The following is a 25,531-nucleotide window of genomic DNA, read 5'->3' on the forward strand; positions in this document are numbered from 1 at the left end:
TTCTAGAGGGGGGGGGGTGGAGGGATGGGTTAGCCTGGTGATGGGTACTAAAGAGGGCACGTTCTGCGTGGAGCACTGGGTGTTATACACAAACAACGAATCATGGAACATTACATCAAAAACTAATGATGTAATGTATGGTGATTAACATAACATAATAACAAAAAAAATTTAGTTTGTCTGATATAAGGATTGCTACTCCAGCTTTCTTTTGATGTCTGTTGCATGATAAATGGTCTTCTACTCTCTCACTTTCAATCTGGAGGTGTCTTTGGGTCTAGAATGAGTCTCTTGTAGACAGCATATCCATGGGTCTTTTTTTTTTTTTTTTCCCGCTGAACACCACATGAGCTTTATTTGTACAGTCTGTAAGATTTCTAGATCTGTCCCAGTGAGGGAAAAAGGGGCCTCTTAAACCTGTTACTAAAATGCAAATTAATAATTGTTGAACACGCAGTGCTGACAAATAATTCTTAGACCCTATTTTTACTACTGTGATCATCGAGGGAAAAAAAAACCTTTTCCTAAGATACTCAGATGCAAAGGGCAGGCAGTGTTGGAATCCCCCTCAGTGATCCTGCACCACGCTGGAAAATATGCCTTCGGGCTCTTTCCCATCCCCCAGGGCAGCAGCAAATCCTTCCTGTCGCCTCCTTTTGGCCAAAGCAGCCAAAGATTTAAAAGTCTTTGGTTCATAGATGGCTAGATCCGCAAGTACTTTCCTGTTGAGCTCCACCTGGCCCTTAATTAAATTGACCATGAATGCTGGGTACTTCAGGCCGTGTTCCTGGGAGGCAGCTGTAATTCGATTAATCCAGAGTGTCCTCATGTTCCTCTTCTTCAGTCTTCGCGCTTTGGTGCATTTCACAAGCGCTCTGATCACAGCTCTCACCGCCAGCTTGTAGCACCGATTCTTCCTTCCCCGGAAGTGCCACGCATGCTGCAGCACCTCCTGGACCCGCGGTCAGTGAGGCGGCTCCGCAGCCAGAGCTGCACGGAGAGGAAGACCATGGCGCCCCCGAGCCGGCTTCTCCGCTCAGCCGCGCATGCGCCGCGACGCACCGCCTGGGGTTTTTTTTTTTTTTTTTTTACTTGGTCTGATACCCTATGTCTTTTGATTGGAACATTTAGTCCATTTACATTCAGAGTAATTATTGAAAGATCAGAAGTTAGTGCCATCTGAAGTATTACCTATAAAGTCATTGTTTCTGTAGATTGTCTCTGTTCCTTTCTGGTCTTTGTTACTTTTGGGCTCTCTCTTCATTCAAAGGATCCCCTTTAACATTTCTGGCAGGGCTGGTTTGGTGTTCACAAATTCCTTTAGCTTTTGTTTGTCCTGGACACTCTTTATCTCTCCTTCTATTCTGAATGGCAGCTATTCTTGGCTGCATATTTTCCCACTTAGCACAATGAATATATCATGCCAGTCCGTTCCGGCCTGCCAGGTCTCTGTGGAGAGGTCTGCTGCTAGCCTTGTTTCTACCCTCGTAGGTTGAGAACGTTTTGTCCCGAGCTGCTTCCAGGATTTTCTCTTTATCTCTGAAATTTGCAAGCTTCACTATTATACGTTGAGGTGTTGACCTATATTTTTTGATTTTGAGGGGGGTTCTCTGCCTCCTGGACTTGAATGCCTATTTCCTTCCCCAGATTAGGGAAGTTAAAACTATTCTCATTTTTAAAAATTCTTTTTTCTTTTTGCTGTTCTGTCTTCCAGATTGCTGATCCATTCTTCTGTATCATCGAATCTGCTGTTGATTCCTCGTGTATTTTTCAATTCAATTAGCATATTCTTCAGCTCTGTGACTCCTCTGTGGTACTTTCTTATATTTTCTAACTCCTTGTTGAAGTTCTTACTGTGTTCCTCCATTCTTCTCCTGAGTTTGGTGAGCATCTTTATGACCATTACTTTACTTTGGTAAGTTACCTATCTCCATTTCATCAGGGTTTTTCCTCCTGGGGTTTTATATGTTCATTTAGAACATATTCTTCTGTCTCCTCATTTTGTTTGACTTTCAGTGTCAGTCTCTACAAATTAGGTGGAATTGCCACCACTCTCAGTCTTAAAGAGTGGCCTTGTGTAGGAATGTCCCCTGTGTACATTGCGTGTGCCTGGAAGCTTTGGCTTGCTGGGCAGAGCTGAAGCCAACATGGCCTGGGGGAATCCTGGGGCACACTATGCCTGGACCACCCTGATGGAATGGCTAGAGCTGGAGCAGGCACTGGCTGGGGGTATCCTGGGGTACACTGAGACTGGAGGTCAACTTGGTAGGGTGGTTGGAACTAGGGCAGGCATGGGTGGCAGGTTACCTTGGGGAGAGCTGGTGTGGGCTAAGGGCCTAGGGCTCACTGGAGTAACCCTAGCAGGCCAAATAGAACACCTGGTCCCTGCTCCCATCTGCACTAGCAAGGTGGAGGGGAATGTAAACAATTGTGTTGTTGGTAACTCCAACCTGGAGAGAGTTCCAGTAGTTCCTTTCCCTGCCATTTAGTGGACATAAATGGATTTCCTTCACTTATAGTCCTGTTGCCCTTTAAGCCACTGTTTTTCCTGTGTCCCAGGGTGGGTGAGTTTGGGTATAGGGCCCCCAGTGCTATCTTTCCTCACTGCAGGTTGTCACATTGGTTTGGGGGGGGAGGGTTTCCCATGGTTGCCATGTCTTCATCTTTCCTGCCATTCTCTATGTGGTCCCTCTAACCTTTGTTGTATAGAAGTTGTTTAATCAGCACTCAGTTTTTCCAGATGAATAGCTCCATATGTGGGTTTAGATTTGGTGTGTCCTTGGGAGGAGGTGAGTTCAGGGTTTTCCTATGCCAGCATCTTGGACCGCCTCCCTTAGCCTTGTTTCTCTTTAGTTCAGCAGCATAACTTGAACTATTTTTAATTTTGTAAAGATTAGCTCATTATTTTAACATGTGTCTTGCTGGCCTGGTTCTTATTTTCCTTCATTTTAGATGTTTCTATTATTTTGTGGAAGGATTTAACTGAGAAAAGGCACTTCTCTGCTGGATTATTCACTGAACTGAATTTCCACACGTCATTATCTTTCTTATTTTACAAATGAAGGAGCTGAAGTAGAGAGAATAAATGACTTATCACATTTTAAACAAATTTCAACAGCTGAATCTGAGGCAGGTGGTCTTTTGACCACACTCTGTAAAACACTATAATAAGCTAGAAGCTCTTGGAGAGCAATCACACCTTCTTAGGTATATTCTGTATAGCTTTTTCAACAGAATGGCTCAGAAATACTTATCAGTTATAAGGACAGCAGGTTATCTCAGCCAAGGCTGCTGCTAGCCCATAGGGTAACTTTGTGCAAACCAGAAGGCATCTCTTCAGGTGAACACAGCCCTGAGGGAGCAAGGCCCAACCAGAAGAGCACAGGTGAGATCTTAGCCCATACCTGTTGGCTGGCTGAGCACCTTGATCCAGGCACAGCCTGTACAATTGTATGTGATGACTTTGACCATAGTCACCATTTGCCAATATGACCCCTTTCTGACAGTTCTAATTTAAAAAAGAAAGTTAAGCATTTGAGAGATCCACACAGTTAGTAAAATTCCATTTAGATGGGGCTTAGCCCTGCTTTAGGTAACACTAATCACCTTCTGCTTTTTGAACTATAAGCTATGACTTCAAGATATCACCCAGAATAATTTTTAGAAGTTAATGGGAGGCTAAAATTCAAAGTAAATAAGCTAGAGACCAAAAGGCCATTGAAGGAGCAAAGGAAACAAGAGTGGGCCAGGCCTCTTCAACATCCCTGGATGTGAAGGTTATCACTGAACCACTGCCCTGATACTACGTAGAATGGGAAGATCCTGGAAGCATTTTGCAAGCTGTTTGGGTAGTCTGCTAGATCTTCTGAGTGGCTCTCTCAGTAGCCCTCAGATGACCCTTACCTTCTGTTTTAATTCGCAGGGCTGTCCGGACCAGGGCAAATAGGGTGGCATTGAACATGACTGTCCCATCACTGTTCAGAGGCATGTTCATGGAGACCAGGCGCTGGAGGGGAAGAGGAGGCAAAGCTGGTGATTATAGCAAACAGTTCTCAAAGGACCTACAGAACCACCATGGCAGGAGAATTTTCGGAGGGAGCCCTCAAACTTGTGTGCATATGTCAGGAGCAGGTAGGGGTTTGAGGCATGGGTCACTAAAATGTATTCAAAATCTCTTCTGGGGAGAATTTCAGCTCTGCCATAAGTACTCTCACCGTTCCACACAGAGTGAGGGAGGAATGGAGTTTGTCCTTCTTAGACCCTTGCTTTCACAAAAGGATGTTAAGCCCACCCAACGCCCTCCTCAGCTCAAATGTCTACTCAGGCATATGGGTGTGCTCTCTACTGGCAACAAAGGGCAGCTGCATGCCAGGCACTTGCCAGGAGCCCACCTGCCAGCCAGCATTCATCCAAAGCCCTGATAAGAGAGACAGTAATGGTAGGTTTGCATGAAGGAGGTGCAGTGTATCTTCTTTTCTGTATATTGAAAAACATACCTCTGCATCAAGCTGGGTCAAAAGCTTGTTGACTGGGTAAGATTGAATTGCCCTTTTCCCTCCTTTCTCATCACCCCAAATTGCTGCCATTGCATTGTGCCCTGGTGTGGGGCCTTCAGCACACACCAGAGTAATTATGAGAAAGATCACCATGAAAGTCATTCTGGCATTTGCTCTCAAGATGTGGTCAAAGAAGTTATTTGTTAGATCACATGGTGTCCTCTTATTAATCATAGTGCCAAGCAGAGTTATAATTTTCCTGAGTGACTGGATCTTCTTGACTCTCATGGACAGTGTGAATTGTGGAGCAGTCACTGGGAAGCTGAACACCCAATTGGTAGCCTGTCCAGGCCCATCTGGAGCCATGATGGATGCTCTATATCACCTCATGCAGGCCACACTTGTCCCTGCTCTTTTGTCCATTGTGCTTTGACTTTACATTTAATTTGTGCTTTTTTCACCTCGTATCTTCTGTAACCTTGGAAATCTTCTAAAATCTTTTTTTGTGGGGGGGGGGGAACAAAGTGGAGATTTAAGTGAGAAAACACTGAGTAAAACAGAGCACAATTCAGTTCTCCATTTCCCATGAGTGGGTTATCTGGAGTTGAATTTTTCTATTTGTGCTTCTTCTATACAGCTCTCTTACCTCACTTTCCCCAACCCCTTTTGGCTCATTGCTATTCCAACAGGGAGTACAGAATGGTGGAAATGGGAATAAAATGAAGAGGGGATAGAGTAGAAACAATACTCTTCAGCTACTGTGGGGTTATCTGGTTGGGATTACAGTGAGGTAAGGGAGGTGCCTGGGCACACAATTTAAGGGGTGCTCACTCTCAGGATCATGTGAGGGCTACATGAGCAGGAGTTGGGTCTAAAGAGCCTATCTTGTCTTTAACTTTTATAGGGTCTTGGACTCACTTAGAAATTTGATGAACATGATGGATCCTCTCCCTGGTGCAATTTGTATTTCAGTGATTTTGTACATAATTTTAGGGCTTTACAGGTCCCTGAAGCTGATGCATGGACCCTGTAATAACCTTCTGATCCCAGGAAGGGAACCCCTAATCCATCCGTCCTTGGCTGGAAGTCTTCCAGGATGCCTAGGTGGTACAGCCTGATGGGACTGGGCATGTGGCTTGTTGGATCATGAGGCATTCACTTCAGTTTTCCTTTATGGAGTCTGAGGACTTATTGTTGGAAGGAACCTTAAAATATAATCTGGCTCAGGCTCATTTCTTTAGCACATAAAATGGCCTGACCAAGGTCACAAGACAAATAGGCTTCTTCCCTCCCATATTTTCTTTTTCCCCTATGAACCCAGGTCTCTTACTTTGCAAGCCACACGGTGAGGGCACAACTTCCCAAAACCCAGTGGGGGCTGAATCCGTCGGAGCAGGGTCACCACATCTAGGTGTTTGATACGACCCCTAAAAGAGGAAGGGGAGGAGGGAAAGATCAGTCAGAGGGCCATGGTCTCAGCCTGCAGCCCAGGACTCATGTACCAGGCTCTCCATAGCTGTCGCCCTATTGGTCAAACTCAGTGCAAAGTTGCAGAATTGCATGGTGAAACTCCAAAACCAATATATACATGTTTAGATTTTATTTTATTTTGTTTTTTTTTAAAGTTTTATTTATTTATTTGATAGACAGAGACAGCGAGAGAGGGAACATAAGCAGGGGGATTGGGGGAGGGAGAAGAAGGCTTCCTGCTGAGCAGGGAGCCTGATGCGGGGCTTGATCCCAGGACCCTGGGATCATGACCTGAGCCGAAGGCTTAACAACTGACCCACCCAGGCACCCCACATGTTTAGATTTTAATGAGCAATTTTCCACCAGTGCTATGTTCAAGGTGGAAGGGACTTGGGGTAGTGCAATGAGATTTTCACATATACTTGCTGCTGCAATCTAACCATCTGACCAAAAGGCATTTATTGTCAACCAAATGTGATTGACCAATGAGGGTATCCTTGAACCCAAGGTGAGAATAGAGGTGAGATCTGCTTGACTCTAAACATTTTAACTTGAATACTTACTAGTTATTCCTGACACTAGGATCTCCCGTCTTTCTGCCCAACTGAAAATAGATATGCTCTTGACTTAGCCAAAGATGCTTGGCCTCCTATTACTGGCCTTTGACCCTTGACCCTGGGGTCAGGTGCAATTCAGTGTTTCTAACTGATCTACCCAATGCTAACCTGTGTTGAACCTCTTCTATAGGTATGGTCACATAGTGTCCTCTGGGCTTTGAGAATCAGTGTTTCCCTCTGGGAACTTACTTGGCTTCAGGATCATACTCTGCCCAGATTCTTTTAAATTCATCCAGATGATGGGGACCAAGGATTGACCAATCCCTTGTCAGGTAGTCAAAGTTGTCCATGATGACGGCTACAAAGAGGTTGATGATCTGCAGAGAACAGAGGTATGATGAGTTTCTTGCCACTTGAATTCACTTTGCCAGCCAGTGCCATATGTGGTAGAAGCCCACATTTCTAAAGACCAGCTATATTCACCATTTAAAACATCAGCCCCTGGAACTTGGGTCTCTTGGGCATCAACCTGACACAGGTCCCCTCAGAGTGGTATGGGATGAACCCCACATGTGGACTGGACATCTTCCCTCATACCAAACTGCTGGATAGGGCTGCCAAGGACAGAGGGCAGCTTTCTCCACCATCCTTCCCTACACTACTCATCAAAGTGTCCAAAACATATCGGTTGCCTCTAGGCCTCCACACACACATCCCTTCTGTCGCCGGGACAATGCCACCATGACAAAAGCCAAGAAGAGACGAGAAAGGTGCTGGTTGGGCTCGCTCTTGCCTAGGGTTTTGTGCCCTTGTCTAGTGGTTGGAAATTGCTCCTGAGTCTTTCCAAGCTGGTTCCTCTGACTGCAAGCTGCAGAGATAGATAGAAGGCCTGGGCTGCCTTGAACTGCACACTCACGACCTGTGGCTGTTCAGTCCCACCTCGGCTTACCAGGAAGGCACACAGCATGTAGAAGCTGATGAAGTAGAAGACCGCAAAGCTGCTGCCACAGGGTGTTTCGCCTTCTGTGCTGTTGCTGGGCTCCGACTCGGGGGCACACTTCTTCCCTGGCATGCAGGCCAGCATGATATCCTGCCATGCCTCCCCTGTGGCACACCTAGGGGAGAGCAGTGAGAGAGTCCACCACCTGTGGGGCCCATCTCATATCTCTGGATCTTTCCCTCACCCCTTGCCCCATCCTCCTTCCCCAGAGGGAACTACTAAATTGAATTTGGTATTTATCATTCCTTGAATGCTCTGATACCTTTACTAAATATGAAGATACATAGCATTGTTTTGAATGTTTTAAAACTCCATAAATGGTCACAAACCACCTCTTCTGAAAAGTCCCTCTTTTTGCCATTCATGTTAAGTTTTGGAGATTTATACATTAGGCTCTAGTTCATTCATCTTAACTGCCACATAGCAATATATTCTATGTATATACCAATTTTTTAAAAATATTTTATTCATTTATTTGAGAGAAAGTGAGAGCATGAGCAGAGGCAGAGGGAGAAGCAGACTCCCCGCTAAGCGGGGAGCCTGATGTGGGGCTTGATCCCAAGACCCTGGGATCATGACCTGTGCCGAAGGCAGATGCTTAACCGACTGAGCCACCCAGGTGCCCTGTATATACCATTTTTAAAAACCTGCTGTCCTGTTAAAGGTTTCTCCTTTCTTTTTTGCTATTACAAAGAATCCTGCAATCAGCATGCAGGTCTATGCCTTGGTTATCTGCTTAGAAAGTGGAATTGCCAGGTGAAGTAGGTATGTTTTCACTTTCACTAGTTTTGCTGGTTCTTCAAGGGTTTGCGCAATTTATGTTCCTGTCATCAGTGCAGGACAAATGCCATTGCTTTGCAGACCTGTCAACTGTTTTTCGGTTTTACTGAGGTATAATTGGCAAATAAAATTGTAAGATATTTAAAGTGTCCGTCGTGACGATTTGATTCAACGCTACATTGTGCAAGGACTCCTCCCACCTAGTTAATTAACACACTCATCACTTCACATATTTATCTTTTTTTGATGAGCACATTTCAGATCTTAGCAAATTTCAAGTATCTAATACAGTGTTATCAACTATGATCACTATGTTACACTTAGATCTTCAGACCTTCTTTATCTTATAGCTGGAAGTGTGTGCCTTCTACTAACTTCTCCCTATCCCCACCCCATCCAGCTCTTGGTAACTCCTTTTCTAACTCTCTGATTCTATGAGTTTAGACTTGTCAACTCTTTTTTTTTTTTTTAAGATTTTATTTATTCATTTGAGAGAAAGAGAGACAGAGAGAGCACAAGCAGGGGGAGAGGCAGAGGGAGAGGGAGAAGCAGACTCCCTGCTGAGCAGGGAGCCCCACATGGGGCTCGATCCCAGGACCTGGAGATCATGACCTGAGCTGAAGGCAGACGCTTAACCATCTGAGCCCCCAGGCGCCCCCTTGACTTGTCAACACTTTGTCTTAGTGAATTTTAAAAAATGTTGCTCATATGATGGGTGTGAAATGATATTTCATTGCTGTCTTAATTTGGGTTTAAATGATTAATGAGTTAAGAATTTTTATTTCATCTTCTGTTGAACTATGTGTTCATATTTTAGTCTGTTTGTCTCTTGGGTTATTTGTCTTCTTGTTCATTTGTGGTTTGTTTTTATATATTCTTTCCATTAATCCTTTGTCAGTTACATGCATAATAAGTACCTTCTTCAAGTCTGTGGCTTGTCTACAGCCTTATTTATGGTGAAGCCTATTTATTTTAATGAATCTAAATTTTATTTTATTTTTTTAGATTTTATTTATTTATTTGACAGAGAGAGACATAGTGAGAGAGGAAACACAAGCAGGGGGAGTGGGGGAGGGAGAAGCAGACTCCCCACTGAGCAGGGAGCCCCACATGGGGCTCGATTCCAGGACCTGGAGATCATGACCTGAGCCGAAGGCAGATGCTTAATGACCGAGCCACCCAGGTGCCCCAATTTTATTTTATTTTTTAAGGATTTATTTATATATTTGAGAGAGAGAGAGAGATAGAGATAGAGTGAGCTTGGGGAGGGGCAGAGGGAAAGAGAGAATCTCAAGCAGACTCCCCACTGAGTGCGGAGCCAGACAGGAGGCTTGATCCCATGACCCTGAGTTCATGACCTGAGCTGAAATTAAGAGTTGGACACTTAACCGACTGAGCCACCCAGGTACCCCTGATGAATCTAAAATTTAAATTTCACTGTGCTTCTTGCCGTCTTGTTTGAAGAAATCCTTCCTTATTCTAGGTCATAAAGATAGTCTCCTATATATTCTAAAAATCCTAAAATTTTATTTTATGTAATAACCCATTAATCTGGAATTCATTTTTGTGCTTGATATAAGGTAGAAATATGTTTTATCTTTTCCTGTGTAGATAACCAATTTTCTCAATACAATTTATTGAGTAGTTCATCTTTACCTACTGATTTGAACTATCCCTTCTGACATAAATTATATTTCCATAGATGTGTGGGTCTCGTGCTAGCCTTTTCATTCTATTCTGTAGGTTTATTTGTCTGTTGGTACCACATTGTCTTAATCACGAAGCTTTATATTAAGTCTTGCTCTCTTATAAACAGTGAGTCCTTCCAGCTTGTTGTTCTTCAAAGTTGTCTTAGTTATTCATTTTCCTTTTTTCTTACATTACAATCAGCTCATCAAGTTCCATGAATAATCTCACTGAGAGTCTTACTGGAACTGCATAAATTAACTTGGAGAATTTTATATTTTTGGGACATTAAGTCTCCCAGCCATCCATGTGGCACATCTCTCCATTGATTTAGGCCTTATTTAATGTTTTTAAGAAAATTTTATAATTCCCCCATGTATATCTTTTGTTAGATTCTTTCTAGGTATCTTATTTAAAATAAATAAACAAAATGTTGCTTTTATAAGCAGTGTATTTAAGAAGTTATATTTCCTATTTCCAAGTGATGTAGAGGGACTATAGTTGACTTTATCTATAGAAGATTTGCTGAATTCTCTTAGTTCTGCAGTTTCTCTTCTATAGTTTACATGGGCAATTAATTTTTAAAAGAGGTTTTATTTATTTTCCTTTTTTGTAGTAAAATGCACATAACATAAAATTTACCATCTTAACCATTTTTTTTAAAGATTTTTATTTATTTATTCATGAGAGACAGAGAGAGAGAGAGAGAGAGAGAGAGAAGCAGGCTCCCCACTGAGCAGGGAGCCCGATGTGGGACTTGATCCCAGGACCCTGGGATCATGACCTGAGCCAAAGGCAGACGCTTAACCATCTGAGCCACCCAGGTGCCCCGCATATTAACCATTTTTAAGTGTTTAGTTTAGTGATATTAAGTATATTCACATTGTTGTGCAGCCATCATCACCATCCATCCCCATAATTCTTTTCATCTTGTAAAACTGAAACTCTGTGACTATTAATTAATAAGTCTCCATTCTCCTCTCCCCAAGACGCTGGCAACCACCATTCTACTTTCTGTGTTTACAGTTTTGACTAAGTACCTCATATAAGTGGAATCACACAGTATTTGTCTTTTTATGACTGGCTTATTTCACTTAGCATACTGTCCTCGAGGTTCAACCCTGTTGTAGCATATTGCAGAATTCCTTCCTTTTTCAAGGTTGAATAATATTTCATTGTATGTATACACCACATTCTGCTTATCTATTCACCTGTCAATGGGCACTTGGGTTGCTTCCACATTTTACTCACTGTGAATAATGCTGCTATGAACATGGGTGTACAAATATCTCTTCTAGATCCTGCTTTCAGTTGGTTGGGATATATACCCAGAAGTGGAATTGATGGATCATATGGTAATTTCATTTTTAATTTTTTGAGGAACCATCATACAGTTTTCCACAATGGCTGTGCCTTTTTATATCCCACAACAGGGCATAAGGGTTCCAATTGCTCCACATCCTTGCCAACACTAGTTGTTTTGTTTTGTTTTGTTTTTTGATAGTAGCCATCCTAATGAATATGAGGTAGTAGCTCACTGTGGTTTTGATTTACATTTCCCTATGATTAGTGATGTTAAGCATCTTTTAATGTGCTCATTGGCCATTCATATATCTTCTTTGGAGAAATGTCTATTCAAGTCTTTTGCCCATTAAAAAAAAGAAGATTTATTTATTTATTTATTTTAGAGAGAGAAAGAGTAGAGGGGAAGGGCAAAGGGAGAGGGAGAGAGAGAATCCCAAGCAGCCTCCCTGTTGAGCAAGGAGCCTGACGAGGCTTGATCCCACGACTCTGAGATCATGACCTGAGCCTAAATCAAGAGTTAGACACTTAACTGACTGAGCCACCCCAGGTGCCCCTCTTTTGCCCATTTTAAAATTGTGGGTTTTTTTTTTGTTCTTGTTGTTGAGTAATTCTTACTCTTTGATTTATTTTTCTTATTGCATTGGATAAAATTTGCAATATAATATGATGAGAAAAGGTGATAGCATGTGCTCTTTTCTATTATATTTACTAATTACCTATTATAGACTGAATATGTCCCCACCAAATGCATATGTTGAAGTCCTAAACCTCAATAAATTTGCAGTTGAGGCCTCAGGAGGTAATAAGGCTTAGATCAGGTCATAAGGCTGGGGCCCCCATGATAAAATTAGTGTCTTTATAAGAACAAGAAGAGAGACTAGAGCTTTCTCTCTCTCCATCATATGAGGACACGGCAATAAGGTGGCTGTCTGCAGGCCAGGTAGAGGGCTTACACCAGGAACTGAATTGGCTAGGACCTTGATCTCAGACTTTCAGTCTCCAGATGTGTGAGAAGGAAATGTCTGTTGTTTAAGCCACCCATTTCGTATTTTGTTACAGCCGGCTGACCAAATTAATAATTGCCAGTACAGGAAAGTGATTGTTTTCCCTTATTCATCTTCCACTTTACTGATCCTATGAATTGTTATAAGGGTTTTGAGTTGATTTTCTTGTTTTATTCTAATTGGATTCACCTGTTGTTTGCCAACAATGACAGTTATGTCTCTACATTTTCATATTTATACTTCTTGCTTTTTTTCTTTCTTAATACATAAGGTATTAGCCTTATTTAGCCTTATAGAATGACTTAATGGAATGACTGAGGAGATTTTATACCCCCTTCCTATTCCTGAAAAGTTTATGTAACATAGGAATGATCTATTCCTTGATATTTTGAGAGAAAAATACTGGATCTTGGAACTTTTTTTTAAAGATTTATTTATTTTTAGAGAGAGCGAGTGAGAATATTGGGGGGGAGTAGGGGGAGGGGCAGAAGGAGAAGGAGAGAAGCAGACTCCTTGCTGAGCCAGGAGCCTCAGGACCCTGAGATCACAACCTGAGCCAAAACCAAGAGTTAGACACTTAACCAACTGTGCCATCCAGGTGCCCCTGGATCTTGGAACTTTTTGAGGACCAAAACCTTGACTACCTTTTCAATTTCTATTGTGGTTAATTAAAAAAATTCTTTTAAAGACAGTTTTGTGATTTATATTTTCCTACATAAAATCATCTACTTTTAGATTAATTTGTTCATAATAGTTTATCATTCTAAAAATCTCTTCCACATCTGTAATTGCGTTACTTTTCTTATTCCTGATGTTGTGCCTTTTTAAAAAAATTGGTTTTGATGAAAGTCTATTTATAGGTCTTTTCAAAGACTTAGTTTTAGAGTTTATTGATAAATATTTTTGTTTTATATTTTATTAATTTCTGCTTTTATTTTAATAAGTGCATTCTTTCATACTTTGGGGTTATTTTGCTATTCTTCTTCCATCCATCAGTTTGGTTTTTATAGATTTTGTAAAATAAATTTTGGCTCTGAAATTTTCTTTGGTATTGATTGGTGCATTTTATAAATTTTTTTTAAAGATTTTATTTATTTATTTGAGAGAGAGAATGAGATAGAGGGGAGGGTCCAAGGGAGAAGCAGACTCCCTGCTGAGCAGGGAGCCCGATGCGGGACTCGATCCCGGGACCCCAGGATCATGACCTGAGCTGAAGGCAATCGCTTAACCAACTGAGCCACCCAGGTGCCCCGCATTTTATAAATTTAAGATGTACTGCTCTCACTCTTTCATTTTTAAGAAGTATGCAGCTTCAGCTGTGAGTTATTTAGAACAGTGACTCAAAACATTTAAGTGGATAGATTTTGGAGGGACTACTGATTTTGTGGTTTATTTCTGATTTTTGTTGTATTGAAGTTAGAGAAGTTTTAGAATTTATTGAATTCTTCTTTGTGACTTAAATCTTGGCTGATTTTTCTGAATGTTTCTGGGTGCTTAAAAAGAATGTATTTTTGGGGTGCCTGGGTGGCTCAGATGGTTAAGTGCTGCCTTCGGCTCAGGTCATGATCTCAGGGTCTTGGGATCGAGCCTTGTGTCGGGCTCCCTGCTCAGCGGGAAGCCTGCTTCTCCCTCTCCTTCTACTGCTCCCCCCTGTTTGTACTCTCTCACTTTCTCTGTCGAATAAATAGATAAAATCTTAAAAAAAAAAGAAATTTTTTTTGCTATCTATTGATTACAAATTTACTTAAATTTGTCAGTTGTATTTTTAGATATTCTATACGTTTTCTTTTATTTTGTTCTGTTTGCTCTGTCATTTTTTTTTTACATGTCTCCCACTGTGTGTGTGTGTGTGTGTGTGTGTGTGTGTGTGTGTGTGTGTTCATATTTTCCTTACTGTTCTTTTAGTCTCCTTGATATATTTCCAAACTATATTGTTAGGCTCATGTAGTTTTATGATTGTTTTGTAATCTTGGTGGATTATACCTTTTATCAATATCAAATATCCCTCTTTGTATTGTTTAATGCCTTTCACCTGGAATTTTATTTCTTCTGATGTTGTTATTACTACACCTATTTTTTTTTTTTGGAAGCTTTGTCTGGTATTCTTTTTCCATTCCTTTATTTTCCCATTCCTTTATTTTACTCTATTATAAACAGGCTACAGCCAGGCTTCTTAAAGCCAACATTAGAGTATCTATCTTTTAATAGAGAAATTGAATTTTTAGTGATTAATTTTTGTTTTTTATTCCTGCCATCTTGTTTTATTTTCTAATTTTGTTTTCCTCCCTCTCCCCCACCTTCCTTCTTTTGTCTTTCCTTCCTTTTGCAGAATTGCTAAGGTTTTCCCTTGCTGTTTTTTTTTTTTTCCATTTAGTGATTTGGAATGTACATATTCCATTTCTGTTTCTCTAGTGGTTGACCTTCAAATATTTAATATATCTATTTACACATTTTCCTCTGACTTTGTATAAAGTTGAACGGTACCTCTTTCCTCTCCATAAACAAGGGAAGAATGTCAGCACACTTTGATGTTTCTCATTCTTCTTACCTTGTTGAGAGTGTAAGAAATTTCACTTCCAAACTGCTATTAAGGTTTTGGACATTTTGCTTTAACAGTTATTATTTTTTATTAAAAAATTAATTACAAAAGTTTTCAACCATATACAAAAGTAGAAAGTACAAAGAAACCCCATGTACCCATCACCCAATCTTAACAACCATTAATATTTTGTTGTGTGTGTTTCATCTATCTCCCCAACAATCCCCTTCTCCCCTTTTAGCTGAAGTATTTTATTTATTTTATTTTATTTTACTATTTTATTTTATTTTATTCTTTTGCACTCTCAACTTTTAAAAAAATTGAAAGAGGAGGGGCACCTGGGTGACTCAGTTGGTTAGGCATCCAACTCCTGATTTTAGCTCATGTCATGATTTCAGGATCCTGAGATGGAGCCTGAGCCTGAGCCCAGGGTGGGGCCTAGCACGGGGCTCTCTCCTCAGGGGGGAGTCTGCTTCTCTCCTTCTCCCTCTGCCCCTCCCCTTGCACACACACTCTCTCTCCCTCTCTCTCTAAAATGAATAAATAAATCTTTTTAAAAAAATTGAGAATTGACACACAATGTTACATTAGTTTCAGGTGTACAACATAGTGATTCAACAAATCTATACATTATGCTCTGCTCACCACGAGTGTAGCCGCCATCTGTCACCATACAACAGTATTACAGTACCACTGACTATATTCCCTGTTCTGTATCTTTTATCTCCATGATAGAATATTTTATTTAAAAAAAAATTTTTTTTTAAAGATTTTATTTATTTGACAGAGAGAGACACAGCGAGAGAGGGAACACAAGCAGGGGGAGTGGGAGAGGGAGAAGCAGGCTTCCCACGGAGCAGGGAGCCCGATGCGGGGCTAGATCCCAGGACCCTGGGATCATGGCCTGAGCTGAAGGCAGATGCTTAAAGACTGAGCCACCCAGGTGCCCCCATGATGGAATATTTTAAAGCAAATCCCACACCTCATGTAGTATCATTATATCAGCCCTAAATACTTCAATATGCATCTCAAAAATAAAGCAATACATTTTACATAACCACAAAGTAATTATTATACCTAAAAATTAGCAATAATTATTTAATAACTAATACCACCCTTAACAATTATTTAGACTTAATATAAGGTTTGTGATTTCTTTGCTCATAACTATAAACTTTATGGTTTCTTTACTAATATCATTACTCTGTTCATTCAATTTCTTAGATTAATTTTTCATTCTTTAGAAGTACATCCTTGTGTAGTTGTTTGAGAGGTTTATGCAAGGGAGTAAACTTTCTGGGTTCCTACACTTTTGGAATCAATTTTACTTTGTTACTTGAATGCTAATTAGGCTGTATTACAGGCATCTTGGTTCAAAAATATGTTTTCTTCATAATATTGCATACATTATTTGTCTTCTAGTATGTACTTTTGCTATTGAGAAGTCTAATGAAAATTGGTATTTTTGAAAATAATTCACTTTTTTCTCTTTGGATGCTTCTAGGATATTTTCTTTATTCTTGGTATTCTAAAACTTCCTTATACTGTGTCTGATGAAGGGACTTTTTGACAAACCTATTCTGCACTTAGTAGGCCATTTTAACCTGAAGGCTCATATCTTTATTTGAAATTTTCTTTGATCATTCCTTGATTTCATTCTCTCCATTCATTCTGTTGTTTTTACTTGAACTTGTATTAGAAAGATGGGATTTTCAGCTCTACCCTCCATGTGTTAACTTTTATTTTATATTTTCAATCTTTCTGTCCTTTTGGCTGTGTACTGAGAGAACCCTAGATTTGATCCTTTAGCTCATTATTTCATTCTTTAGCTGTGCCCATTTTCTGAATATTTCAACAAGGATGTTTTTCTGAGTTCCCTCTTTAATTTGTTCTTAATAATAATGACTTTTTCTCTGCCTCCTGCTTTTTAATTCAACAGATATGCTCTGCGACCTCTCTAAAGATAGGAATTATATTTATTTTCAAGTCTTCTGGCTTTATATGTTCTTTTTCCTCCTCATGTGCTCATTCATCTGCGAGTTGAGCATGGTGCCTTTCTTTATTGATATTCGTTTCCCCCAAATACTTTGGGATTATTATTGACTGTTCTTTGTGATTGAGGGCCCAGTTCACACCTCTGTGGATCAAATTTTCATTACAGGGCCTCTCTGAGGATCGTGGAAGAAAGGGAAAGAGAACATGTGCCAACAGGTGAGGTGGGCAGGTAGCACATCTTTGAGGGTGGGGTTCCTCGGGAGGACCTACTCTACTTTTCAGACCCCAAAGCCCAGGGGCGTGATGTCAAGAGCTGCTGCTTTCAGCTTGTGAGCCTTAGCAACTGCTCTGCAAACACAGGTCTCTTGAGGGGCCAGCCTCTTTGTGGCTCCAGGTCATTCCTGGACCTTTTACCTGTCGATCCTGGAACTGCTCTCACTTCCTCCATAGACCATGCATTGTTCGGGATAGGTTTTCCTCAGATCTTGTTCCTTTGTCAATTGAATCCCTTCTGGTTTCTTCCACTTAGAAATTCCTCAGCATTCCTGGTTCATTAATAGCATTCTTCCATGGTTTTTTTTTTTCCCTTCTTAGTACTGTTATGGGTTTATTCTTTTAAGAAATATCTTCTGTCATCAAGGACTTTAGGAAAGGAGGGGAGATAGAGTCATGTGCTCAGTCTTATATCTGCATTCAGCTCTGATATTTAAATATGGCAGAGGCTTAAGTGTTGCTGTTAAATTGTGGTTTACAGTGGCCTTTCTGTTCTCAAAGTCTACAATCCGAGGTAGGTGGTAATGTCTAACTGATATTTAAAGAGCTATCATTTTGATTTAATACACTTTGAGCAATAATGATACTTGGGCTTGGGTGTGGGAAAAGGATTCTATAGAACTTGGTGAAGGTAGAGCTATCTGATAGAGTGGATCTCTGGATCTTCTGGAGAGAGACCCCAGGGAATGGTAGGGAGTTCACTGCCTCTCCCAGTGCCATATTACGTAGAGTACATGAGCTGGAATGGGCTTTAGAAATCATCTGTTCCAAGGATGGGGTAAATAGTTCTCATCTCCCAGCCCTGGTCTAGATGGTCTAGATGGTCTCCTCCAGCAGCCCAGGAGAGTGAGAAGAACCAAGGGGGCAGAGCAAGGGGGTCATCAGGAGTCCGATGAGGAAGAAGCAGGCTGCAGCATGGACTCCCTCAGTCAGGAGCAGGCTGAGAAACAGTCTTCCCCAGTTAGGCCTGAGGCGGTAGCCTTCTGAGAAGGGTGAAGGCTCATGGCTGGCTTAACTGAGGAGGATACTAAGTGCATGAGGTCATGGTAACCAACAGAGCAAATGGCATCGACGTTGGCAGCTGTACTTGTTTGCGAGGGAACCGAGACTCAGAGGAGTTTGGTGTCTTACCCAAAGCGAATGTGTCACAGGCGTGGCTTTGAGCCAAGGTGCTGTCCAGACCAGGGTGCTGTCAGTATTCGACTTGTGATCCTCTAGTGTTTTTGGGTGGTTGCTGGCAGGTATGTCGGTGACTAGTGGGCCACTCAATGGAAAGTATTACAAATAGCAATGGAATGCCAGCTCTCTAGTCTAGGGAGGGAGATCCAGCATCCGTTCTCTCCCTTCCCACTCCCCTGGAACGGTTCCCTCTCATTCTATGTCCAGACCACAGGGCTGCGTCATGTAGGTGTGTTCGTATCCATCTGTCCTCAGAGACTCACCTGAAGAGAAGCAGCACAGCTTGGGGGAAGGTCTGGAAGTTGTTGTTCCGGTTGATCTCTGTGGTGTCATTCAGGGCAATTTTCCCAAACACCTGAGAAGGGGGAGGGGAGGGAGATTCAGTGAATGGTGGATGGACAGGGTCCTAGTGACCACCCATCGTTCAGTGGTCTCTTCAGGGGTCATGGCTGGCTGTGGGTCAGGCCAGCCCATAGCAGAACTGAGTCCCGTGACGTGACCTGGCACGGCCTTGTAGGGGTAGGCACCTGCTGCCCCATCCAGCCCTTGATCTCCATCCACCACACTGGACAGGTGGAAGAAGAAAAAACCCATGGACCCTCAGGAGAGGTCCCGATGGGCCACTGGGAGCTGGGCTGAGAGCAGGTGGACGCTGCCACCAGCACCGTGCTTCTGTGTGGGGACAGAGGGCTCTCTGGTCTCCTTCTTCTTCTTTTTTGGCTGCAGATTCTTGAGAATATATATTTTTTCTCTTTAAAAAAACTTTATTGAGGAATAATTAACAAATATAATTGTATATATTTAAAGTGTACAGTATGGTGGTGATTTGATGTACACGCTCGTAGAATCATTACCAAGACCAAGATAATTAACACATCCATCACCTCACACAGTTAACATAGGGAGCTTTTTTTTTGGTGTGGTGAGCCACTTTCAGGTACACAGCACTGTTATCAATTACAGTCACCATTAGGTCCTCAGAACTCAAGGCTCTGGCCTCCTTTTCATTGCCATTTCAGCCCAGATGCCCACTCTTCCAAATACAGTTCTTGGATTTTGGAGTGATCTGGGACGCGGGCAAGCTTAATCTATCCCTGACATGAGCGGCCCCCTTATTTTTCTGGCCTTTGAGAGCTACACCTATCTTAGAAGCTGCCACCCTTGGTGAGGGAGCAGGGTAGCTCTTCTCATCTCAGAAGATTTTGGCCTAGGAACCTGGGGTCTTTCTGCAAAGAATAAGCGGGGGAATCTTCCTTCGGGAGCCACTGAGGAAAAGTCCTGGCTGGTGTGAGTGTGGGGCCCTGGCGCCTTCTGAAGCCCTGAGGAGAGGCTGCTTGCAGAATGCCATGGGGTTTGAGGTAGGGGACGGTGCATTGGGCACCTGCGAGGGGAGGCCCTTGAAACTGCTGCATGTTTGATGGCGGGAGCTTGCCTGCCTGACTGCCTCTTTCCCTCCCTCTCTCCTCCATCCCTCTCTGTCACTGGCTTCTCCTGAATGGTGCTGGGGTGGGGGGCAGTTCTCAGGCTGTCAGACCTGGGTAAGGGGAGGGATGCTGTCTGACACACCCTTCGTGTCGTTTTCTGGAAGGGACTGTTTCTCCTGAGGCCCTTGGCGTTAATCTGGGAGTGTTTTTCCCCGACCGAGAGCAGAGACCAGGCCTGGGGCAAAGGGGAGATAAGGTGCATACAGCCCATGGCCATTGACCCTGCTACCTACAGGACACCATTTGAAGGGATGTTTGAATTCCTGTGACCTTCTTGGCCGCAGAAGTGGAAGCAGAGAGAGGGACCGTCAGGAACAAGAGAGAGGTGTCCGGGAACGTGGGGCTGGGAGGTGGGAAGAGAAAGAGGAGGCTGAGGTGCAGCGGGCCAGCTGTCCTACCTGCATCCCGATCACTGCGTAGATGAAGAACAGCATCACTATCAGAAGAGCCACATAGGGCAGGGCCTGGAAGGAAGCACAGGAGACAGGACGTGAGGCCGGCAGGGGGATGGCTGGTCAGAGCCTTTCCCAGGGGGCGCTGCGGCCTGGCTTTGGGAGGGGCATTTCCAAGAGCCCCACAGAAGTTCTGGGCACCAGGAGAAGGCCTGAACCATGGCACTGACCTCTCATTTTCCCTCGGTTTCAATCACCTGAGAAGCAGTGTGGTGTACCGAGCAAAGTAGGCTGCAGAGTAAGGGATACATATGGTGGGATACTGCTTGAGTAAAAACAGTCAAGAATGAGCAAATGTCCTCCGACTAGACATAGGTCTTTGTACAGCAAGGAGAAAGCCATGGAGGATACACACCAAGGTTTCCTGGGGAGGCGTGGGTTGGAGGCAGGTTACACCCTTCCTTTACATAGCTTGACGATATCCTGCCAGTCGTAATAAAAATAAGCACTAAGGAAAAACTTAAGTAGAAGAAAGGTTATGGACTCAAATCCTATTTCTGCCACTTTCTAGTTATGGGAGGTTGGCCGTATGACTTAACCTCTCTGAGCCTCCATTTCCTTTTCTGAAAAATGAGAAGAAATGTAATTACCTCTCAGGGGTTCTCTGGCATTTAAATGCTTTAAAGGCTTACAAAAGGCTGAGTGCAATGCCTTCCACGTATTTGGGTCCCATATATTTTATTCACTCTGCCTGGCAGCTCAGACAACTTAAATTTCTGGAGTCCCTGCTGCTTCTCCTGGGGAGAGGCCTTCTGGGGCTCAGGGCCTATTCTGGAAGCCCGAGAGCCACACGGTCGACTAGGAAAAGCCTTGCCGGGCATCCACACACCACTAGATGGCACTGCGAGAGCACATGGATGCTGCTTCTGTCCGGTTGGAGCTTGCAGGTCCACATTCAAGCCTCTCCTCACCTGGGTCTCTTGCCTTTTCCTAGGAACTATGTGTGTGTGTATGTGGGGGGGGGGGGAGTGAGTTGGCAGCCTATATAGTCATCATGGCTATGGGACCCCAGGGGTGCACCCACGGACAGGGTCAGCCCCCAGTCCCGCTCTCCCCAGAATCCTCAGATTCCCAGGGACTGGGCAGGGTACGGCACCCACCAGTGGGGTAGGGTGGGGTGGGATGGGGCTAACAGGGAGGGCAGCTGCAGCTCATCAGGAAGGCCTGGTGGGCAGAGGACTGGCTATGGGGAGTGCAGCCAGGCTGGTCCAGTGAAGGGCCTGGGCGGATGAGGCCCAGGGCAGGAGGCTGCCTGGAAGGGTGTTTATGTAAGCCTTTGGGAGGGGATTCCAGAGTAAGGCAGGCACCTGACCACAGAGCCCTTCCTCTGGCTGCAACTTCAGTTCTGAGCACATTTGGATCAGGGACCCACTCCGTGCCTGTCCCTGGGCCCAGACTGGCTAGAGCGGGGGACAAGGAAGGAATCCTTCAGTGCCCGGAAGCCTGAGAGTGGTGTTTCCGCGGGTGGGATGAAGCTGCCGTCAGTGTCGGGCTAAGGAAGCGTGGAAGTACATGCAGGGGTCTCTACACCACTCATCTTCAAGGAATTCAAGGGACCTCACAGGTTTGCTTCTCTTTAACTTCAAACTTACATAACACTCCTCAGAGATGGCCAGGGGCGATCATTATTCTGCTTTCACAGATGGAAAATAATGGCTGAGAAAAGAGAATTAATCCTATAGTTAGGCAACCCTGTGCCCCTGTGAGGGGGCCGTGTCTCCTTGAGTGGAGTGACACCAGGGTCCTGGAGCGTTTGGCTAGGTCTACAAACAGGTGTGGACAGCAGACATTGCAGAAATGCCTACTGGGAGGAAGGTGACAGCTGGATCCTAAAACTGCCCAAAGCGGGAGGGCCACTGAGGTTATCAGATCATCTGGGCCCATGTTTTTCAAAAATTTTCCACCACAAAACCTCTTTGTGCAGTAAATTCTTGCGGAAAAATGCACGGATGAGAGAAGAAAGCAGAACCACTTCAGCCTCCCCCTTAGCTCCCAGCCTTCTGTACCCCGACTTTGGGGAAATTTGGGGCTCCAGGAGAATGCTTTTGAAAACCACGGATGGAGTCCGAGGGCCTCATTATAGACCGGAGGAAAGCAAGGGCATAGAGGGAGGCTGAGTAGCAAGGTAAGCCCGCCCTCGGCTCCCGGTGGTGGGCTTCCTGTGCTGCCTCACCTCCCCGCTCAGGGAGCCCAGGTGAGCTGCGGAGGCTCTCCTTGCAGCCTGCTGAGGGTGGAGGTGGTTACCTGGAAGGACTTGATGAAGGTCCACAGCAGGGTCCGAATGCCCTCCCCGCGGCTCAGCAGCTTGACCAGGCGCATGACCCGGAAGAGGCGGAAGAAGGTGATGGAGATGCGGGAGTTCTCTTCTGCGTTCTGGAATCCATCGGCAATAGGAGGTGGTAGTTAACACAGCAACAGAGGGGGGCAGGGCAAGAACGAGGTGGGCCCTGCTCTGAGCAACAGAGCCCTTGCTTGGGGTGGAGGCAGGGCAGGGCAGGGCAGGGTTAGCTGCACCAGCTTCTCTCCCCTGGGCCACAGATGGGGAGGCCAGCTGCCCACCTCTTCCAGGGAGATAACTCAGGCCGGAGGCCTATGCAGAGCCAAGCTGTGCCCAGGCCCTGGAGCCCATAACCCTGTTTCTCTGTGCGCCCCTTTTCTCCTTCAGTCCTAGTTCTTAGCCCCCTGGGTGGAGCAACAGAAGATTCCATAAGGAACTTCCATATGCTTTGACATCGAGGCTGAGAGCTAGCTGCCTTGGGCGCACCCTCCTCTGCTGCATGCTGAGGAAGCAGCCCCAGCCCCCCTCTTGTCTGGCCTGGCGGGGTGCCATGCATCCCGAATGGGATCTGGCTCTCAGCAAGGTGGCTGGGCGGGTCGTGGCCTCCGTCCCAGCCCCAGGTATGATTGCACTGGGGGTCCTGGTGGGCAGGGCGGGCTGACAGAGACTAGGGTTGGAGTGGGTTGCCAACCACAGGGATCTTGTGCCCTGGCAGCTCAGGACTCCAAAAGTCTTGCTGTGCCACCTCTTCCCACATGGCTACAGGGACGGTGGGGCTAGGGGCATTGCTTAGCCCGCGGAGAGTGTCTGTTTGCAGCTCTTGCCTCACCTCAGACACTGAAGCTATTCCCCTGCTAGTCCCCCGCCCCCTCCAGCTCTGGGGCCTCTGGGAGGCCCCGACCCTCTCCAGGCTGCAGGAGACCCCAGAAGGTGTGAGAGGCACACTCTAAGTGAGCCCTAGATGAGTCTGGGCCCCGGTGTAGGAGGACAGAGGGGTTCTGCTTAGGGCAGATCATGTCCTCAGGGGAGTCCTGGAGCAAAGGGGAAGCAAGGGGAAGATGAGGAAGAACTGGATCCAAGCCAAGCCAAGTGGAGGCAGGAACACGGTGCTAGGGCCGCTGGGGTCTGCTGGCTGAGGGCCCTCCTCAGCCTGTGGGACCTGGAGGGGCCCGGGGCTGGGGCACGTGCCTGGCCAGGGCTCAGGGGCAGGACAGGCTGCCCTGTCACCCTCCACCTCCAGACCTGAGCACAACACGGACTGACCGCCCCCCGCCCCTCCTCCTGCCCATGCTGGCCAGAGAGCCCGTGGCAGTAGCCCCTGGGGAGCCACCTGCCTGTCCCCTGGAGCTAGTGCAGCTCACCCAGCCCTGTTGGCACCAGGAGAGACTGGACCTTTGGGCTTCCTGTTACTGTCCCTGTTGCGTGCGTCCCTCAAGGGAGGGGGGGGGTCTCCAGGTCAGTGGCGGGGAGAATCTATGCTGGCCCCCCCACTTCTTGATTCTCTGCTTTCTTTTGAATCATTTACAGGCCAATCCTCCCTGACAACGTCCACACCTTGTTTGCACCCCTGAAAATCCTCCTAGTGCTGATGCCCCTGAGGGCTCCCACCGGCCCTTTGTTCTAACCCGGTGGCCTGCTGACTGTCCCTGACATGGCCAGTGGTTCCTGAGGCCACCCATCTTACTCCTGCTCTGCACGGGAGACCCACGAGGGCAGCGGAAAACTCCAGAGGCAGTTGCCACTTGCCAGCACACCCTCGCTCTGCCCTGGGAGGGCTGCGCAGAAACCATGCCGGAAGGGGCTCCCCTACTTCTCCGAATCTCCAGACTTGGGGAGAGTCACAGTATTTCTTCTAGTTTCTAACCAGAGCTGCCTTAGATCCGCACAGGGGGCCTGCTCCGCAGGCTGCCGCGGGGCTGGGGAGGGAAGGCCAGCCGCAGCCCCCGTCCTGTCCCTGGGCCCTACCCTGCCTGCCTATTTTGAAGCCTCTGATGCCCTTAATCTCTGCATTTCTATCACCCGTGTATCTACTTGAAATTCTATTTTCTCTCCTTAAAAGGAGGTTGTGTTCCCCCAGAGGAGTAGGCAGAGGAGGCTCGGGGTTTTATAACTCAGCTGTCAGTTCCACCATGTTCCGGGAAGGAGAAAAAAGAAGAAAGAACAAGCTAAAGCCGGGAACTTCAGCTGTGAGTGTCAGGAGTGTGAGAAGTTGGTGCCACAGGGGCATCTCGATTTGATGAGTTAAAAAATAAAAGTCAAGCGTATGGTTTGAATTCCATGCTGGGTTCAACCCCGCCCCCTGTAGGCACGCTCCCCCCAGTAGCTGCAGTTTCCTAATGCTCTAGAAGGAGGATAAACACACTTCCTCGTAGACACAAAAATGTCCTCTAATAAACCAAATGACAATGCAGTGGAACAGCAGACCCCAGTGGCGGCCCCTGGGAAGCGGGGTACAACGTCCAGGTTCAGCCTTTTCCTGGGCGGCCTTCCAGCCAGCCTGGGACGCGCTGTGTTAGGAAGCACCAGCCGCCGACCCAATCTTGCCCCCAGTCTGCTGACTTTCAGGGACTCAACCCACTCACAGGTCCTTTTAAAAACTCACACTCGGCTCACTTTTGAAACGTGTGATGGCAGCTTTTTAGAGGAGCCTGTTCCAAGGAGACTTCAAGGTCATGCCTAGCGGCATCTATCACTTTAGGCAAAGGAATCACAGTCCTACATCAGGAGTGGTCCCATCAAACCCCTGAGTTTGTTTTTCTGCATAGCCTAATTTGAATGAACTTCGGGAATTTAGAAAAATTCATGGGTCACTTTGTTGGAGTGACTGGATATTCAGCCACACTCTTAGTAACAGATTCCAGCTTACAACCGTCTACTGCGGCCTTAAACTCAGAGCACACGGGAGGCCAGGAGTTACAGATCCTGGATGATTAGTGGGAAGCCATTGTCTGACTTTCTGTCTCCGGGCTGGGTCATCCCTCTCTCCTTCCTTTTTTCTCAGGAGGCCCTTACCAGGGTGCTCATGGGCGCCCT

The 25,531-nt window shown here is 45.2% G+C and overlaps 1 protein-coding gene, 1 long non-coding RNA gene and 1 pseudogene across 3 annotated transcripts in view; 1 reads left to right on the forward strand and 2 right to left on the reverse strand.

Annotated features, from left to right (window-relative positions):
- CACNA1C (calcium voltage-gated channel subunit alpha1 C) overlaps window positions 1-25,531 on the reverse strand; it is a 649,850-nt gene that overhangs the window by 36,182 nt on the left and 588,137 nt on the right. The window contains exons 34-40 of the mRNA XM_073887000.1: window positions 22,465-22,593; window positions 20,167-20,232; window positions 18,548-18,639; window positions 7,473-7,638; window positions 6,773-6,900; window positions 5,827-5,923; window positions 3,904-4,006 (exon numbers count right to left, since the gene is read on the reverse strand). Coding sequence (XP_073743101.1) covers window positions 3,904-4,006; window positions 5,827-5,923; window positions 6,773-6,900; window positions 7,473-7,638; window positions 18,548-18,639; window positions 20,167-20,232; window positions 22,465-22,593 — 781 coding nt within the window. The remainder of the gene's footprint in view (window positions 1-3,903; window positions 4,007-5,826; window positions 5,924-6,772; window positions 6,901-7,472; window positions 7,639-18,547; window positions 18,640-20,166; window positions 20,233-22,464; window positions 22,594-25,531) is intronic.
- LOC112808624 (large ribosomal subunit protein bL20m pseudogene) lies at window positions 329-1,029 on the reverse strand (annotated as a pseudogene).
- On the forward strand, window positions 1,437-25,049 carry LOC141371501 (uncharacterized). Of its 2 annotated transcripts, none has more exons than XR_012376500.1 (3): window positions 1,437-1,573; window positions 1,715-1,915; window positions 24,026-25,049. It is a non-coding gene; the product is annotated as an uncharacterized lncRNA (long non-coding RNA). The 2 variants fall into 2 exon arrangements; XR_012376499.1 differs by lacking the exon at window positions 24,026-25,049 and adding an exon at window positions 3,923-5,810.

The sequence above is a fragment of the Callorhinus ursinus genome, unplaced genomic scaffold (assembly GCF_003265705.2).
Source record: "Callorhinus ursinus isolate GAN/ISIS: 27379988/994484 unplaced genomic scaffold, GSC_fseal_2.0 scaffold74, whole genome shotgun sequence".
Taxonomy (NCBI): Eukaryota; Metazoa; Chordata; class Mammalia; order Carnivora; family Otariidae; genus Callorhinus; species Callorhinus ursinus.